The sequence below is a fragment of the Microtus pennsylvanicus genome, chromosome 1, assembly GCF_037038515.1.
Source record: "Microtus pennsylvanicus isolate mMicPen1 chromosome 1, mMicPen1.hap1, whole genome shotgun sequence".
Classification (NCBI taxonomy): Eukaryota; Metazoa; Chordata; class Mammalia; order Rodentia; family Cricetidae; genus Microtus; species Microtus pennsylvanicus.
In genome coordinates, this window is record NC_134579.1 from 87,114,538 (window position 1) to 87,134,574 (window position 20,037).

The 20,037-nt window shown below is 42.5% G+C and overlaps 1 protein-coding gene across 1 annotated transcript in view; it reads left to right on the plus strand.

Moving 5' to 3' along the window:
- Positions 1-18,157, plus strand: part of Ubl3 (ubiquitin like 3) — a 41,042-nt gene extending 22,885 nt beyond the window's left edge. The window contains exons 2-5 of the mRNA XM_075971900.1: positions 11,167-11,275; positions 12,984-13,070; positions 16,204-16,281; positions 16,570-18,157. Of these exons, the coding sequence (XP_075828015.1) occupies positions 11,167-11,275; positions 12,984-13,070; positions 16,204-16,281; positions 16,570-16,622 (327 nt within the window). The 3' untranslated portion in view covers positions 16,623-18,157. The remainder of the gene's footprint in view (positions 1-11,166; positions 11,276-12,983; positions 13,071-16,203; positions 16,282-16,569) is intronic.
- The last annotated feature ends 1,880 nt before the right edge of the window (positions 18,158-20,037 follow it).

A 20,037-nucleotide genomic window follows, 5' to 3' on the forward strand; every position in this document is an offset into this window, starting at 1 on the left:
TCTGTAAGTCAGGTTTTAATTTAAAGAACCAAAATTAAGAGAGACTTGGAAGTGACATTTTCTCTGCGCAGAGGCAGCCTTGAGCCCCGTTTCTCCTGTTGCCTCTCCTGGGCCAGTTCTGCCGTGCACCTCCATTTGCAGTGTCTTTGGTTCTTCCGTCTTTGGTCTTTGCTTGGCTGTTGTAAGAGCTAGGAAACAACTCATTTCTTTTGAATTAAAGTGTTAAAGCTATTTCTTTTAGAAACAGACACCTTTCCTACTTAGTATCACTCACAAAATGTACAGAAGTGATCCTAGATACTGATGGTACATCCTTGCTAGAGACTTTGAAGCAGTTTGGGACAAGTTATTCACTTACAAATGTGATTTGAAGATACCAACATGATCCACAAAGGATTATACACGACTTTAAGAGAGTTGTGATTATTCTGAAGCCAATGCAGGCGGACTCTATTCTCACAGTGCACATACATACCCTTTTGCTCTTGCACTTCTGGGTTGGGAGTGGGGGGGCAGATTTCTAACTGTGCTGTTGTTCCATCTTAGTCAGAGGGCAAACCACTGCCTCACCATCCTGCTCTTATATGGAGTGGTTCAACTGGAATTACTGGCCTCAGTTGTCAGCAACTTAAGGGGTCAGTCAGGGAGGGTCTCCCTGTTTCTTTTCACTTGGAGAAGTGTCTTCATGTCTTACTTTTAGCCTTCATTATAGAAAGTCTGACTTTTACAGATGGAGGAACAGTACTCTGAAAGACTCTCCTGGAAACAAACCTGCTGCCTCCATTCAGCTCTATCTTAGGATGAATGCTTTTCGGTGCTACTGAATTTGTCTGTAGCAAGAATGACTTTTTGTTTTGTTTTGTTTTTTAAGGCAGGGTTTCTGTGTGTAACAGGCTATCCTGGAACTCACTTTGTAGACCAAGCTGACCTCAAATTCACAGAGATCCACCTGCCTCTGTCTCCTGAGTGCTGGGATTAAAGGTGTGTGCTATTACCACGTGACCGCAAGTATAGTTTATGAATCAGGGATCTTTAAGTAATAGTCTAAAGCAGTCACCTCCGCTGACTGGCACAGTGTTCATGCTGGGCAACTCTCTTAGCTCAGGAAGCTCCCACAGAAGCACAGTTTTATGCTGTATTTTTCCCAATGATTGTATTTAATATTACATAGTGACATTGATGCATCCATTGTTCAGTTGTTTCTGTCCTTGTTTGTGTCTTATGAGCCTTCCTGTTGAATAATTTGTTATACGTACCCTAAGTATATTTGGATTTTAAATTTTAATTAATGATAATAAATAAAACACCATTGTATTAAAGATAGAATTCATGAATGTTCCAGAGACATTAATTAATAAATAAGAGCCTCAATATTAAGAGCCCATGAGGTCATAGCTATCTGGGGCACCACTAAGTGACAGTATCACTAGTCACAGGTCGATGCAAATTGTTCGTGTAAGCTGAATAGGACTGCAGAGCGCAGGCAGCGTGAAACAATTGCTTTCTTCATAGTCGGACAGAACATCTTCATAAATAGGAGTGCTTGCTAGCACTTTGGAATAATAAGTTGACAGATGTAATGTAAAGAATTAGATGGTTTTTAAACTTCTCAAGAGCAACTGTCTTCTATTATCACTGTGGTCTTTGTCAGAGTTTGCATCCTAGAATGCATGTAGAATAGTGAATTTCTTTTTACCTAGTCATGCTTAATAGCAAAGTAGTAGAAAACGTTACTTTCTTAGTGATTTCTAGTAGATTACTTTCTTATATATAAGGCATATGTCATTGAACTGTTGACACTGAATCTGGCTGTAAGCTGACATCCCTGGGCTGTTATTGATTCACCTGCCCAGTCAAAACCTGTGGTGGTATATGCCTTTAACTCCAGCATTTGGGAGGCAGAGGCAGTGATCTCTAAATTCCAGATTAACCCAGCCTACAGAGTGACTTCCAAGACAGAAATTCTGTCTTATTTATTTATTTATTTATTTTTAAAAATGCCTTCTCTTTTCAGGCAATGACTGTATGGATTATTTAAAATGCATTTCCCCCTATTTTGATCTAATAGCAAGATTTAGTCAAGAAACAATGTGGTCAAAGGCGCCTCATCTCCAAAATCCATGGTATAGATGATAATTATGCTTAGTGCTACCAGAAACAAATTTTTAAGACTGAGTTTTCAAAACTGATAGTACTAAACAAACAAACAAACCAAAAACCTAAACTTACTTTTTTCTAGATAATAAACCCTTTCTGATACTCATTTTTGTGAATTTCTCCTGTCTTCCTCATACACTTTAGCACCAAAGCTTGGAACTTTGTTAATGATTTTTAAGGGAGTACATTTCTAAACCCCTTTTACAGTAAATAATCCTTTTTCTCTCAGAATTTATTCCTTTGAAGTTTCATGGTTCAGAGAAATGCAAGACTAGATTGTAGTTTGTATGTCACAAATTAAAGAGGTTTGTTTTTTTGTTTGTTTTTGCTTCGGAACTTGTTTTCTTAGAAAAAAGTAAGCCCTCTGTGTGACTGAAGACTGAGGTCAGGTATTGAGGAAGTCCTAGGGGATGGGGAGAGTCTTGGCTGTAGTTAAGGAGCACTGGAGCATACCCTCATCTAGGAGAAACCTGGGGTCTTCATTATGCTTTGCTGTTGATGGATGGCCTCTTAGTTCCCTTATTGTCCGATCTGATGTAGCACTGCGAGCTTGGTGATGATCTGAGTATGTTGGAAGAGACAGAGACAAAAGGACAGACACCCCGAAGGGAATGGTGTAGAAGACCTGATGATGGAACAAAACCAAGACAAATTTAAGACTGGTTCCTGAGAGCTCTGCCCCATGTCATGCCAGGATTTACCTGTGTGACTAGGTGGCTGGAGATGGACTGGAAAAAGTACACCAATACAACCTGCTAGAATCATTTGGGGACTACATAAGGAAAACCTCAGTGCCAGTTGACAGTATTTGATTTCCTTTCCTGTGATTTCAGACCAGCTTACACAAAAAAAAAAAAAAAAATGGACTGCTGTGTTTCTCTAAGAGGAGGCAGGCAGGAGAAAGAGAGTTGTCCCCTACTGAAGTACATGACAGTGTATGACAGGGGGAAAGCCTTTCTTGTCCCCAGGGGGTCTCTACTACCGTATTTTTGCCAATTCCCTTCCTCCTACCTTTACTTAGTACTTCAGTACCTAGTTGTCAGGGACAGCTGTCCTGCATATACAGTGTTCTCTAGTGAACTGTGGGATATAAGAATCCTGTTTAGGACAAAGGTTTCCTTATATGTCCCTCCCAGAGCAGGTAAGTGTCTCTCACATCTCTTCCTCAGTTGACAGTATATGTAAGAGCCATGCATATTAAAATCAGTTTGAAGCAACTACTTGGTGTCCTGTGGGCAGATTTTAAAGGAACAGCCTGTAGTCAGGCTTTAACACACTGAAGAACCAGAACTTGATTTCAGAAACATATTTTATAAGTTTATAACATTGGGAACTTTTAAATTTTACATTTCCAGCAGTAATTTGCAAGACTTTTCAAGCATTGAGGCTGGAAGAGATATAAAATACTTGTAAAAGGAAGCATAAGAAGTTAGGCTGTTTGACACACTCCCAGCCCTGGGGAGTTGTAGACAGGCAGGCCCGCTAGCTGGCCAGGCAGCCCAACCTACCCTGAAAGTGCCAGGCCAATGAGACCTGACCTATAAAAGGGGGCAGATTGTATTGTATTTCCCTGTCCTGCCAGCTCCCAAATAATGACACGGAAACGTCCTATTAATTATGAAAGTTTGGCCTATAGCCTAAGCTTGACACCTAAGTAGCTCTTGTAACTTAATTTAGTCCATTTATATTAATCTACATTCTGCCGTGTGGCTCATGGCTCTTACCATTCCTCCTGCACATCCTGCCTGTTCTGCATCTTCTGGCATCTCCCTTGCACACCTTGTATATTTCCTACTTCCTCTCTCTATCTGGAAGTCCCACCTATGCCTTCTGCCTAGCTATTGGCCATTCCACTTTTTATTAAACCAATCACAGCATTCCATCTTCACATAGTGTACATATCCCAGTATGTGCTCTCTCCCTCTACCCCCTCTCCCTCCCTCCCTCCTCCCCTCACCCCCACCCCTCTCTCTCTCTCACACACACACACACACACACACACACACACACACACACACACACGAATACCCAAGGCTTATGCACTGTTAATCTTCTCATAGAATTTTAATTTTACCAGAGTTCCCCAAACTTATTTCAAAAATAAATGTACATTATAAAGTACTTAAAAGAAGAGTATTTTGTAGTAATGTTTAGTGACTTGCTAGGCCGAATATGGTTATTATAATGTTCAGTAATCTATGTTGATAGCTAATTAGTACTTACTATGTAACACATTAGATACTTTATTTTGTACTGCATATATAAAGTCTAAACTGTACATATAAAAACCTCTTTTCTTTATTCTGGTGATAGAAAAATAAATCTACATATTAAAGCAAGTAAGCTAGCCACTGTTACCATCAGTTCATCTTCACGGCTTCTTGTTTGTGTTGTGATTGGAATTTTTATAAATCAATAAATAGTTGAACAATTCAGGAAATATAAAATACTGTTTGGAATGTGATTCTGGAAGTACACACTCCAAGGAAATGGGGAGATATAAAACTTTCTAGAACATAGTTCTCCACCTTCCTAACACTACAGCCCTTTAATATAGTTCCTCATGTTGGGACCTCCAACCATAGAATTATTTTTTCCTACTTCACTATAATTTTGCTACTGTTATGAATTGTAATGTAAATATCTGATATGCCACTCTGAGGAGGTCATGATCCACAGGTTGAGAACCATTGTTCTAGAAGAACTTGTTAAAGACCTTTCTGATCTTTCATCTCCACTTACAATAGGCAGATGTTTCTAGAATATAAAACAGGGTACCTCACTGAGTGGCTTAATATGCAACGTATGATTAGAATCTGTGTCACCTAAGGTGCTAACAGTGTTGAGAAAATCCAATCAGCAGGTGTCAGTGTGGTTAGTCATGACTCTGGGCTTTAGTCTACCAGAAGGTCAGTGAGGTCACAGGCCGGAACTCGGGTGTATTATATATAGCTTAAATACATTCATAGATGTCATGAGTAAGTAAACTGTACAAATATTTTTGTTGCTGCTTTTCAATGGGGAATATAAACACTTACTGGGCTTCTCCATTTCCTCCTTGAAATTCTTTTCCATAACACGGTTTTAGTATTTCATCTGCAGTGATTATACGTTTGAGACTGGGTTACTTATTATGCCCTCCCCTCTGAAGCACACAGAAGCAGTTTGGTCGTAGGCATTGGAGTCTGGCAGAGCTGTGCACTGATATTTAGGTGTGCCCTTGGGATGGGAAATGCTGAGCATCCCAGGTAAAGGACGACCTGTGCAGAGGCTTTGAAGAAAGTAGGACCTTGGCGCTTTCAGGGACCGAGTGAAGATGCCTGTGCTTTAAACAGGCAGAATGATTGTGGAAGAATAAAAAGCAGGGCCCTGGGGACCAAGCACTGTGAGGCACTGCCTCCAGCCCTCCCATAGCTGTGAAGTGGGGCTGTGGTCTCTCTCTGCTTTGGCAATGGGCAAGGTGGGGTGGTTAAATACAATATGAAATGGCACACTATAGGCTTTTCTGTGCTGTGCTCTACTTTGGACTCAACCCATGAATGCCTCCTCTTTGGTTCCTATTAAAGCTCACTCAACCAATCCTTAGTGAGCAGTTCTACTTTTACATCCTGGACAGACCTCCTTCCTCTCTTCACTCCTTGGTGTGTTTCTTGTCTTCATGGCTATGACATCAGGGGCTGGAGAGATGGCCCAGTGTGTAAGCACTTGTACCACTCTTGAAGAGGATGTCTGTTGGGTCCCTGGCACACATACCAGTTGCATCACAGCTGCTGTAACTCCAGCACCAGGATATCTGATGTCTCTGTCCTCCATGGGCACCAGCACTCATGTGCACACACCCACATAGACACTCACGTACATATAATTAAAATAACTCTTTTAATGAAGGTTAGGAAATTCTACTTTCATACTAAAGTTTTCATTATGCAAACACAAAATAGTGTGTTCCAGATGTCTGAGTGGATGGGAAATGAGTTTGTTAAATACATAGCTTTCATATTTTAGTACTATAGAAGTATTTGGATAATTTTTATTTTAAATCAATCTTACACTCTCCCTCATTCTTTGTTGCTTTTATAGAAGCATTAACAGCATTTAAAATCTGCCATTTGTTAACCTTCAGTTCTAGAGAAAGGAAAACCACATATCTATTTTCAATTTACAATATTGTCTTAAGACAAGTCACTGATACAGGCTTGCATCTTTTTTCTAAATTAAGTAGTTATTTTAATGTAATGTATACTTTTAAAAATACTGTCATCTTCAAGTGGAAATAAGAAAAATAATCAAAATAGATGCATGTTAAATCCCATGTACATATTTAAGAAGTTGGGTACTTGCATTATTTGTTGTTTGATTTTTATTTATTTATTTATTTATTAATTAAAGATTTCTGTCTCTTCCCCACCACCTTGAGATATCACCCAGGCTAGTCTTCACTTGCCTCTCTCCCTCCCCCAGTGGTAGGCAAGACTAACTATAGGTACCACTGGAGTACCTAAGTGAAGAAGAAGCGTTTTATTTTGAAATAATTTAAAACTTACACACACGTGTAAGAAATAACAAATCCTGGGTGTCCCTAATGGTAACCCTTTCATAACTATGACATCACAACTGGAATCAGATATTGGTAAGATTCACGGGTGTTCAGACCTGCTACGTCACGGAGATGCGGTAGATGAGTGTATTTAGTTCTGTGTAGCGGTCTCACATGTCATTTCTGGGACGCTGGCACATCATGACCTAGAGCAGGGAGATGCACAGCTCCCTCTGCCCACTTCCATGTATACAGCTCTCTCCTCATTCCTCCCCAAGGCTGGCCTGCTCTCCTCTTCTAGTTCTGTCAGTAGAAGAGGTTGTAAGTGAACTCACACAGTGTAGACCTGTAGGGTCCTCCCCTCACCCAGCAGAATTCCCCTGAGCTGTGCTGAGTGCCTTTAAAAGTGACTTGCTAAGAGGTCATCTAGGGTCGTTCCACTCACCACTTGGCCATGGCCATTTATCAAAGAATAGTGGCAGGGTAGGGCACATGGGATCTGGAGACCCACAGCATGGAGGCAGCTGTGCTTCTCCTAATCTTGTTCCCCAGGGACTTACTGCTTACCCCTTCAGGCTTTCAATCAGAAGTGTGAGTTCCTTTTCTGCTTCCTCTTAAAGGGGATTGTCTACCTCCATAACTGTCTCATTTCCATTGGTCCTCTCTCTAGTCAGGTCTGTCTTCCATTCTTTGACTCGCCTAATTTTTCTATCCTGATCATTTTAAACAAATTATGTGATTAAGCTTTAAATGAGATGTCTCCAAATTTATGTTATCTCAGAGAGGGATGGTGGTTTGAAAGTCTGGGGCCTCTTGTTCCATTGGCCCTGTAGTCAGTGGCTGTGGACCGTGAACAGTCACCAGTAGTCACAGTCATCTTGCCTTGCTTTTCCTCAGATGTAGTTTTTCAGCATGTAGTTCATTTGGAAGCTCTGAATGCCACCTCTTGAGATTTCTGGTACATTCTGCTCCATTCGTACCAAGTCATTTTGTCCCGATAACCATTTATTCGACATGTGCACAAAGTGTGTTGTGCATGAGCTTTAGAGAAGAGTCTTTACCCTGTTGCCATGTGGAGGACTCTATTACCTCCAAGGGGTGGTTGTTCCTGAGTAGATTCTTATTACAGTACAGGAACGGTTAATTGCTGGCCAGCCTGTGTGCTGTGCTCATCTGAGTGGTTGGAATTCAGTATTTTCCTCTGTCGGTGTTAACAACCCCAGACTATCTGGCCATGTACGAGGCAGGTTACACTTCTGGTGTGGGACCAAGTTGGCTATATTAATAAATCATTTTGTCTTCATTTAGAAGCTAGGTCAAATACGTACATGGTAGCATAGAAATGGATTTACTTTGCAGAATATTCATTCAGTGACAGCATGTAGTCTAACTGGCATGTCACAAACTCTGAGGAGTACCCATGCATCCAGAGCACTACCCAGAAGTTATTACTCACCCTTGTGTGTGCTCTGGTATCAGGAATTCTGAGGTGTGGCTTCCTTTATGCCTTCCTTATGATCTTTCCAGTTTGCATCTCTGTGGGGATCCTTAAAGCCAACTGGCTAGGCACCCACAGGTGCCAGGCACCGCAGGTGCTTCAGGCAGCGAGTTACTTTATGCCTTCCAGTGCTTCCATGTGATGTTACCATTTTTGTTTCTAATTTCCTTGACACAGCCTCCATCAGGTTTAGCTGCTTATAACTGTGAGACTGATAAATTCCTGGCCTTGGAGTTGTCATATTCTCTTGCTTCTCTTCTCCAAGATTGAAAAACCATACTTGTATAGTTTTCCCTAGCCACTTTCAGACTCCTCTAGTTTTAGGTGTTTTCTGAAGCGAAGCAGGATACTAAAGGTATGATGATGGCCTAGACAGGTAAGGAGGGTGAGTAGGGCCGTGTAACCAAAGATGTGTGTCCACCCATAAATATCCAGGAAAAGTAATTCTTTTAGATGGTACCAAACACATGTAAAGTGCAGAAGATTCTAGTATTGTGAGTAGATAATAGACAGTTGTGATCTGTGAAAAAGTATATTATCAGCTTATTGGTTCATGATGGTGCAAGTTTTAAATGGGAAGTGCTGAGAACATAGTGTGTATTTGTAGAGTAAGGTGCGCATGTGCGTGTTGTGGTTTCTTCAGCCAAAATGTTTAATTTAGGGCTCGGTGAAGAATCTTGAGAGGACACCAGAAATATTTTATAACTTGCTGTTAAAATGTTACATTTCTATATTCATATGCATAGCTTTTTAAAATATCAAAACAAAAGACTAAAGAGCAGTTTGAGTTGACAGCAAAATTAAGAGGAAGACATAGATTTCCCATGTGTATGTGTCCCCTCTACCTTTTAACAGCCCCCTCAGTGTGTGTGGGGGTGGGGGGCAGTGATAGCTTTTTACTTTTCCAGTCTCAAGAAGAATGTCTTCTTAGGAAAATGCTGGGGATTAACTAACAGTTTAAGTCTTGTAGATGGCCACCTGAGCTTGCTCCAGTGAGACAATTTCTGCATTGCACAGGTTGAGAGGACCCTTATTTGAATGGTTGGGGCCAGAGGTAGAGTTTGAAGCATGCCTGAGATCTGACTTGTTGAACATCCCTAAGCTGAGCATCCACAGTCTGAAATGTATTCAGAAAGGTTCAGGTTTAGGGGAGGGATGTTCAGCATGAGCTTCTTTACAGTAGTGCAACTCATTTTTTTTCCTATATTAAGATTTTTAGTCTAAGTTCATTTTTAAAGTAGCTCTAAATTCTTACTGATATATTGAAAGCTTCTCACTGTACCATAGATTTCCTTTTTCTCTTAGAGTTCCTTTTTCTCTTCTGTTGAATTTCCATATAGTTAGAGTACAAATTCTAATTCAGAGCCTAAGTCCACTCTGTCTAAGAATCCAGTTGATTCTGCATTGTTGGTGAGTATCCATTCTCAAGGGTAGATATCCTACAATTTTCAGCATCTTTTCGGTGTGGTTAGGTACCAGAGGTGGTGTTGCCGTGAGTGATTCAAAGGGGGAAGCAGGAGTGCAGTACTGTGGTAGTGCTGATCCGCTTATATTGACTCCAGGACCTAGAGAATTTCTGATTGCCTTAATTTTTAAAAAAAGTCCATATTAGTAACTGAAGAGGAGAGAAGGTACCCTGGGCCTTGTCACAGTTGCCTTGATCCAGCGACATTCTCTGGTCATATGTAAAGAAGCCAGACTAGAATGTCTAATGTTCAGCTTGGGACCAGACCTAACTTTTTAGTAAGGCCTTTTTAAAACAAGAAAAAAGTGTGTGTGTGTGTGTGTGTGTGTGTGTGTGTGTGTGTGTGTGTGTGTGTGTGTCCATCCATGTCCGGAAGAAGGCATTGAAATCCCTGGAGTTAGAGTCACAGTCAACTCTGAGTCATCTCTCATGGATATCAGGATTCAAACCTGGGTCCTCTGCAAGAGCAGTATGTGCTTTTAACTGCTTAGCTTATCTCCAGCCCCACTAAAGTCTTTAAAATAGAGACAGGAAGATGTAGGAAACCATACCTATATCTGTGTCTTACAGGGAAACGAGTAGATACAGTGAATTTAACAATAGAATAGTGAACTTTTTAGAATATTTGCTTAGTTGGAATACGTATTGGCTTTTGACAAAATCGAAGAGATGCAGAACAAAATTGTTGGATTCTTCTTGTTTGCTTTCATGTTTAGCAACAGGCCCTCTAAGGCTGATGGTTTTTTTAAATTAAGTTATGAATTAAAGCAAATTCTATAATAGCAGTCATAATTTGCAGTTTAGTTGCGGACGTTGTTATATATTCAGAAGCATAATGGTTTGGTTTTCTTCGCGTGTACATGTGTATGGGTGTACATGCACCTGTGTGCTTGCCAAGGCCCCAGAGGTCAGTGTCAAGTGGCTTCCTCCATCCTACTCCCTTATTTTTTGAGACAGTCTTTCACTGAGCTCTGACTCACCATTAGCTTAGACTAGCTGGACAGCAGCCCAGGATCTGAATCTAGGTCCTTACGCTTTTGCAGCAACCAGGCCATCTCCCCAGGACCCTTGACTTTTGGTTTTCTTTTACTCACAATTGTACCTGTGGCATGCTCATTGTAAATAACAAGAAGTAAAAGTTATGTACCAATTCCCGTTATAAGAACTACTCTGAAAGAATTTATGTAAGTAATATGACATGAAAGTAGAAGGGGGTGGGACTTTTGGAGAGGAAGGAGACCTATTAGAGTTTCAGGGGATGGCAGGAGGCGGGGCAGGGACATTTCAGCAGGAGGCAGAAGAAGAATAAAAAGTATAATGACGTATTATGAAAAATGCCATAATGAAACTCTGACTCTGTCTGATGACTTAAATAATAATTAAAAATTGAAATGAAAAACCCAAAATGGCACTGGCAACAACTCAGAATGTTGTGTCAGTGAAAACCTGTACAAACCGTCCTGTTTTCAAGTTGAGATGTCTATTCAGAGCATCGCTGTCTACTTTCAGATTAATTTGCGCCTCATCTTGGTGAGTGGAAAGACGAAGGAGTTCCTCTTCTCCCCAAACGACTCTGCCTCTGACATTGCGAAGCATGTGTATGACAACTGGCCCATGGGTGAGTGCTGGCTGCTTGGTTCTTTGTCCCCAACTTGCTTGACACGTTTTGAGGAAGTACTGAGGACATAATCTGATTCTTGACGGAGCCACTCCCCTAGATTTTGCCTTTCTCACCACAAAGCAGTGAAGGAGCAAGGGCTACAAAGGCCATGTTTGCCTTAGTGCCCGCAGATGGTTCAGTGCACATCCACCTCCATGTGCATCAACTTCATACCAAAACACAGAAGGAAAGAGACTCTTCACCATGGCAGAAGAGTGGGCCCCGTGGGCTCCTCTATGTGGGGCCTATTGAAAAAGAAGCTTGAAACAAACTTGAAACAAAGCTGACCTGCAGTTCATGTTGCATGCCTTCTGTGAACAAAGTCCAGAAAGAGCGAAATCTCTGCATTCTGCTTTCAGCTCCACCACGGTGAACACTTTGGGGGAGTGTCTGTGGTAGCTCCTCCCTGTCTAGTGATGCTCTGCCTTCAGTAAGTCCTTAGAGTTTGCCCATAACGGTTTCCATGATATATGTGCCATCTGGTACCACTGATTTAGCCCATCTCATTTAACTGTTTCCAGTACAAAAGATTGAACCCAGGATCTTGTGCATGCTAGGCAAGTACCCTATTACCAAGTGGTATCCCTTGCTCCCTTTTTTAGAAAGTCTTGCTAGGTTGCCCTCAAACTTGGAATCCTCCTGCTTTAACCTCTCCAGTATCTGGGATTACAAGCATGTGCCACCAAACCGAGTCTGTATAATATGTTTAGCAAAATCAATTCTAGCCTCTTTTCTGTATGGATTAAAGTTACTGTCACTAGTCTGTATAACAAAGGAATGCTTGGCCATACATACTCTGTAAACAATGGTTTTAAAGGCAGTGCATGCAGAGTAATTCATACTGAAGCAAAGTGGATCACCTGATCTTATCTAGAGGATCCAGTGCAGTCAGAATTCCCAGGAAAAGAGGGGGCCTAGAAGAGGACAGGCATAGCACAGGTGCCTGGAAATGAGTAAGAGTTACTCTCTTATGCTTGAGTTCCTGGATCAAGGTGATGTTGTCAAGTGCATGCACATAAGTTGTTTTGAACACTCAACAAAACAAAACCATGGTAGACGCTTGCCTCCCTTCCTTTCCATTACGCTAGACTGTGTCTTTGTTTCCATTATCTCCTACTGAAAGCAAAACCTAGAGTTATTGAGAAACGTAAATAGGAATTCACAAATCTTAACTAAACGCAGAGCTTCAGTTGTTGCAGCAGAAAGCTGATGGGAACTGCCATTGAAAGCATATTCTGCCTGAGCAACAGTCTCTGTGAACTGAGGTCTTCAGATGGTAGTCTGCAGTAGCTACTGGGCCACCCATACTACCAGTTTGTCCCAGCTTCCATGTCATGTTGGTCAGTTGGCAAAGACAACATGACAATACATCCCTCAGCACCTAACATAAGGAGCCCTAAGAAAGTCTTTGAGGAACTTGTTACTGCCCTTGAGCCTGCATTTCAGCAGGTCCAAACACTGAAACATTGTAACACTCTATTAATTACTGATAACGGATATCGATTTTCAAATAATCCCTTTAACTAAGACAAGATTTTCCCCAGCTCATTGTCTACAAGCTGGCACTCTGGCTGCAGTGCCTGGGCGGTGGACACTCTGGGCCATGGAATGTAACAGTGCACAGCCTTGCTGTGCTGCGGGCCCCTAACCAGTTCGTCTCTTTCAGACTGGGAAGAAGAACAGGTGAGCAGCCCGAACATCCTGCGACTCATCTACCAAGGCAGATTTCTACACGGAAACGTCACGTTAGGAGGTAATTGACGTCCTCTCCTGCCATTGTTTATTTTGAATGACTGTGCCTTTGCGTTTACTAAAAGATGACTTGAGAATCAATCTGAAGTCCCCTGCTTTGAGTGCGCCTTCTCCCTGTGAGATGAGCCCTGCCTGCTAGTGTGCAGACTTACTTTGTTACAGGTGGATTCCGTTGAGCTGCCGGATGATACAGTCTGGATGTGATGCTCCTAAGCTAAAACCCATCACAGACCAGGACACACTTAGGACAGCAGCTTTTCATGTGAATTGGGAAATTGCTTGTTGTGTGGGGATAAAGTCAGTAGCTGCCGTGGACACAGTGATCCTCACTTCAATACAGGCACTTTGTCCTTTAAGCCTAACTTGAGAGCTGCACTCTCTTCTTCCTCAGGCAGATTGTTCTTATTCATTTGGTTACTGTGTGTTTGTTGAGCTTTTTTATGCATCTGCACTAATAAACCTCGACAACATTGAATATGACCAGACACATACCTGCCCCCTCTTCAGGTTGCTCTGTTACATGGGACAATAAAGTCCACTGTAAAAAGACTTGAGGGTTAGAGCTGATGACTTTAGTGACTGACAGTGGCATGTTAGTGGACTACTTCCGAGTCTAGGCTCACATGTAGCCTAGTTTGTGACAGGGTTAGATCTGGTCCAAAAACTACTGTAGTCTATAAGAAGTAACTACCATTTAGACGTTGAATTTCTTTGGCTTGCTTCTCTGTTTGTAGTTCTGCCTAATTAGACAACCTTCTGTTGAGAGTTGACAGTTGTTAGCCTCCTGAGTGTTTTGTGCATCTATTAATGGTGGGGCCATCTTTTATTTTTTTAATTCCTATGGTTCAAACAAGACCTTGAATTAAAATTAATAAATAAAAAAAACTGATTGTTGGTTGGATTGACCTCAACTATGAGTGAGTCTTCATCTCCCTCTGAACATTGGTCTCTTAAGCATTTTCCGCCAGCCCAGTGTCCCAGGGTCAGGTTAAAGTTCACAGGTTTTGTGTTAAAATCAAGATGGTTCATTGATTTTCATTAAATTACAGTTTTAAAACTATTTTTTAAAAATTCTTTTAGAATAATCATCAAAATGACTTTTCTCATTGTGACTATTGTGTGGCCACCAGTCTTTTTGGAAGCAAATTAAAGGCCTTGCAGCTTCGTGATTTAGACAGGTGGTGTGGTGTACGGTAGCCCTTGGTTGGCCAGTGTCACCCGGGACTTGGTTAAGGCCGGATGCTAGCCCTCCACAGTCCAGTGCCGCTGGGTGCTTGCTTGGACCTTGCTAGCACTCCACTGTCCGCTTTCTAGGCTGCAGGCTTCCTTTTTTGTTACCTGTACAGCAGTGGCAGGTGTTTTCCAGTATTTTCACAGCTGCTCTGAAAGTGTGAACTTGCTCTGTAACTTGTGAAGTAGATTTAGAGTCACAGCTGCAAATCAAAGGCAGAGGTAATTGTAGGCTTTTTAATAAAATCAAAAATATTTGATAACAGTATTTTTAATTTTTTTATTTTATTGCAATGGGGGACAAGGTACGGGTATGGAGGACGGGGAAACTTGATAAAGTTAGTTCTCTTCTCCAGCTTTACCTAGGATTCAGGATCAAACTCAGGTCGGCAGTCTTCTTGCTGAGCCATCTCACAGCTCAGAGAAAAGAACAACCCAGTTATGGGAAGAGTTGGAGTCCTTGTAGGTGCTGTTCAAGCAGTGGGGGGAGGAGAACTAGTGAGGCTCCAGGCAGGTGGGTAGCCTTCCCTCTGGGCAGGCAGACATAGGAGGAGGGCTGGGCCTGCTCATTCTTTGCCTCTCCCCACCCACTTTAAGACCTGGTTTCACTGTGTTGTGCAGCTTAGCCTCTTGCCTCAGCCTCTTGAGTAGTCAGACTACAGGTCTGTAAGTGGAGACTGTGCATTCATTTCCCGGATGCCCAGACCCGGATAATCACACAAAAACTATATTAATTACACAACTATTTGGCTGAGGCAAATATATGGCTTAGGCATATTCCTAGCTAGCTCTTACATCTTAAATTAACCCATTTCTATTAATCTATGTATCACCATGAGGCTGTGGCTTACTGGTAAGGTTCCGGCATCTTTCTCTTTCTGCCATACCATAGGCCAAAGTAGCTTCTTTATTAACCAGTGGTAATGAAACATATTCACAGTGTAGAGAGGGTTATCCCACATTACAGGTCCATACAGCTGGCTCTGTCATTCTGTGAATTTCTGTGATTCACTCAATTTCAAGTTTAAATCTGTGATCATCGGGTCTCTTTAAACATTCCTGAGTCCCCTTCTTTTGAGTTGTAACCTTGTTAATCACATAGAATTTTACTCTGCTGAAGGAGAGGCACGATGATAGCTCCACTGAGAGGATGATCATCAGCTGACACTCTGACAGTCACTGGGGACCAGAGAGAGTGGGGCATCACCGGGGCACTCTCCTTCATTCTCGTTCACTTACTTACTTTTGTCTGGCTAGGAGTGCAGGGCCTAATGCATGCTGTTCAAGTCTTTTGCCTCTGAGTTACCAGTCCAGCTCCAACACTGATACTCATTAAAATGCAGATTTCTGCACTTAGCCATTTCCTACCAGTGTGACTTCGGAGTTGAAATGCTGGTGGTTGTGTGTAAAGGAAAAGTTGAAATGCTATCTTCTGGATGTTGCCCTGTGTATAGAAAGGTCTTCCGTGAAGGAGGACATTCCAGTTTCTGGCTTCTCCTTCACCTTCTGCTGTCAGCAGCTATGCCTCCTGTTTGCTGTTGAATTGGGTGCAGAAGAGAAGTGCCAGCCATGCAGCTGTGAGTCAGGGACGATGCCCAGACGGCTAGCAGTCGGTAGATCTGCATAGAGCATGCCTTGAAAAGAGGGACAGACTAGTGAGTGAGTTTAGAGGTGGAAGTGTGTGCTTTCTCTCAGATAAGACAGATTCCTGAGTCTTTCCAGTGGTGAAGCTATGAGAGTCACTTGTAACTGTACACTCCCCTGGGGTGAGGAAATGTCTCCTTGTGGAGGAGCCACAACCTGAAGCCATTCAGAAACCGGTAGCGTATCTAAGTGCTTTTATCCCTGACTAGTGATTTTACAGAATGACGTGTATGTAACAGTTTGTCCTTTCTTTTACATAGCATTAAAACTTCCTTTTGGCAAAACAACAGTGATGCATTTGGTGGCCAGAGAGACCCTGCCAGAGCCCAACTCACAAGGTAAGCCTACCCTGGAAGATGCCTAACTTGAGCCATCAAGACATCATGCCTGCTTCCACTTAGACATTCTGCTGAGAAGGAAATTTTCATAGTATATGAACTGAGCTTATGGAGCAAGTAACCAGGTGGTTTTTGAAGCATGCCAAGATGAAAAGATTCCTTATTTACAGGGTTGTAGTATTATAAAGCAAGCTTTGAGCCAAGCTTAGGCTGTTTTGACTATGCCTCTGCATTTGCCTCTCCACCCGAGACCCAGCTGGCTAAAGCAAGCTGCCTTTGTTTCCCCAGGCCAGAGGAATCGGGAGAAGACTGGGGAGAGCAACTGCTGCGTGATCCTGTGATGTGTCGCCAGCATGTGCCGCAGTCTGTTGATGCTGCTGGGACAGAGGAGGTTCAACAGCGTCCCACACCTGTAGGACAGTCACCTGCACATCCATGGGGCTGAATTACTCGGGAACTCTGTCATCTCTTCTTATAAAGTAAAAAGAAGCAAGAACACTCTCATCTGGTCCTTTATTCCTGTCTCTCTCGTCTGTGTTGAGCAGTCTGAAATGCACAGTGGTCTCCAGGGGAAGTCGCCTTGCTGCCACAAAGGCTCATCCGCAGAAGTCAGAAATCAAGTGTTGCAAGTACAGTTTGCAGTGAAAAAAGATTATCTTTATTTTCCTCATCAGCAGAATCTGCCAGCGCCTGTGGTGCCCAGAAGTACCCCATGACAGTCCACATTGGAGGACACTCAGCATCACTGAAGTTAATCACCAGGCCAGTCGCACAGGGAAAATGGAAAGGGTTCCAAAATGCTGGGTGAAGTCTACCAAAGTCAGCCACTGTGGCTGTCCTCACAGGATATCCAAATAGGTGTGACTGTCCTCACTGCAGCAAAGGAAAAGCCATGCCTGCTGCCTGCAGCACTCTGCAGAGGATACCTCTGCTGCCTGCACCCTGAGTCCTCTTGGCAAGGGGCTCATCCAGACAGCACAGAGGCCAGGCAGCAGTGTGTCCCTAGCCTTAATGTGGAGGGCCAGTCGCTCAGGGGCTGTCACTGCGCAGAAACGATAGGAAGCCTCAGCAGCAGATCCGATTGTGTATTTGAATATCAGAAAATTGGAAACTTCCGCCACTGTCACTCACCCGTAACCACGCCCTGCATTATGCTTACTCACTAGGACAGAGGAATCCTTTTAAACAGTCTCCAGATACTAATTTTGTTACTTTATGTAGTTTGCATTTGGAATCAGTGCTTGCAGTTGTATTGAGATCACAAGCTGATTTTTAAGGCATACATGATTAGTAGCACCACTCTTATTTTTACCGATAATTTAAAAATTGATATGCTATAAATAAACAATTTGCACAGCACTAAAGCATGAGCTAATTTCATCTAAACCTGTAAAAAAAGATTTTATATTTTTTTTCACTGGGAAGAAATCTTCCTGGATGAAATTACAAATATGTGTAGATTATATTTAATAAAAAACATAAAATATCTAACTGTAGAATGCAAATATAGATTGGCGTGTAGCATATAGACCAGTATTCCATATCAATAACTTTATCCAGCCTTTTTAAAGATGAAGTTGCAGACTGCGTTGTGTTCTGTATTTAATGAGGGTTCTTTGCTCTTGGCAGCATTAAGTGTCAATGGTCTCGAAGGTCATCTTTGTTTAAATGCAATCAAGTTACTTTATTCATTGTTAATGCGTTGATGAAGAGGCTTTATATGCAGTAGATCTACGAAAATATTGTTCATACTGATCAGAATTAAATTTGTATAGAACAGAGTTTTAAAATGAATGTAAATAGTACTAAACCTTTTCTTTCTGCAACCTGTACTTATTAGACTCCTTCTGTAAACTAAATAAAAAATTGTAGTGCATTTTGTGAGTGATTTAAAGGTCAGTAATTGCTTAAGCCCTGTTTCATCTATCTTACAATTAATTTTCTCCTCTTCTGGGTCTTTTTAAATCCATTCACTTTCCACTCCGTTGCTACCTGGGTGTGCCCCGTGTCTTCATCACTTGCCCAGTTGGTGTGTGAAGCACAGCAGCTGGGGTTCTGTCTCCGTTACCACTGAGACGTTGCATTCAGAAGATGTGTCCATCTGCTGTGTAGGCACTGACTGGAGAAGAACCCAGCAGGTAGCTAGCTGAGCACTCAGACATGATGACTGTATTCTTTTGTAAATCAAGCTACTCGTTAATCATTTTTAATACTTGGATTCTAGTTACTCTCTGTCTTCCCACAGTTAGGGGCTTTCAATGAATTGTGATTGAATTTGGACAGTTACAAATATCTCTATTGGCAAGAAGTAAAATCCTTCACTGAAAACACCAAAAATGTGCTAGTATATACATGAAAACACTGGATTCTCCCTACCGATGGCTAAAATGGCATTGATCATACTCAAGACTGAGATTGTAGGTCTCTGCCTAAAATAGCCACAGCTTCCCTAAGGGTGAGCGGTGCCTAGACCCAGTTGACCCAGTGTGTAAAGAGAGCCTGAGTCATGGGCCTGACCCCAGCACTGTAACTCAGTCATCTGCAGCCTGCAGTGTCCTGATTTAAGTGCTGCATGCAATGGCGTCTTCTATGTTAAACCTCAGCATGCCTTTCTGGTTGGAGCCATTAGCTCTCTCTGCAGGATAAGTTGTATGTGACACCCTCATTCATGCAGAGGTTTTCACATGGCCAGACGGGTCCCTGCTGTCATCTTGACCAGTGCTGCAGCCGTTTCTGTTAGCCAGTGCATGGTAAGCAGTGCTTACTTAATGTGAAAAGAAATGAGAGCTTTCTTCGCCTGTTGAAGAGTAGTCCTCCTGTTTTGAATGGCTTCTATTCATAGTAGTCATAAATATCCTATTTATCTTTCTACTCCTTTTCAGTTTATTTTATGACACTCAAATAAAATTCACCATGGCCCAGCCTCTCCTCTGCTGTTGATCTAAGTGAGAGAAAGACAGCCAGAATTGACCACGCTTCCATACTGTCCTCGCGGGTAACCATCGTGGGCATCCCCCTCCCCCATCCTGTTTTGCGGTCACTCATTAGCAGGTAGCCAGCCAGCAAATTACTCTTTCCATGGCTAGGGTGTGCTGGAGTTGTTGGGCAGAGGCACATCTGTGGTTCGTGATGCCCTCCAGTCCCCGGGTGCCTTCCTCAGAGGACTGTCATCCCATACCTGACATACAGAGCACCGAGCCAAAGGAATCATGAGCAAAATTGGGGAACTGTGACTACTTCCCTATCAGGGTCTGTGTACTGCCACAATGACAAGGGCTAGTCCTTAACTAAGTTTTTATAATGCTGTCTTCCATGTTGACAGTTTTCAAGATGTACAGAGTAGACGTTTGGAGAAAGGAGCATCAATCTCATCGTTCACCAATGAGAAAAAAATTGGCCAAATGTGCCTTTAAACACTCTGCCAGTGGGCGGCTTGCAGGCACTTGTGTAGGTAGGTGTAGCCAGTGTCAGGATGTAGCTACTACACCAGATCACTTCTCACTTTGTGTGTTGGTGTTGGAGCATCTGTGGTGCCATGGGAGAAGCTGCTGAAGCGATTGAAGGAAGTCATAGAATCCAGCTCTGCCGAGGGGCTGGCTACCAGCTGAGACCCCAGGCTCCCTTTCAGAACGCAGGGAAGTTAATGTAGAAATCTGATAGGAAGCTCGGCAGAAGCAGAGCAGTGTCCCCAACTCCCACCACGGTCCCTGTCAAGTGGTTTTTCTCGAGGGATGTCACTTACTGAAGCTCACTAAT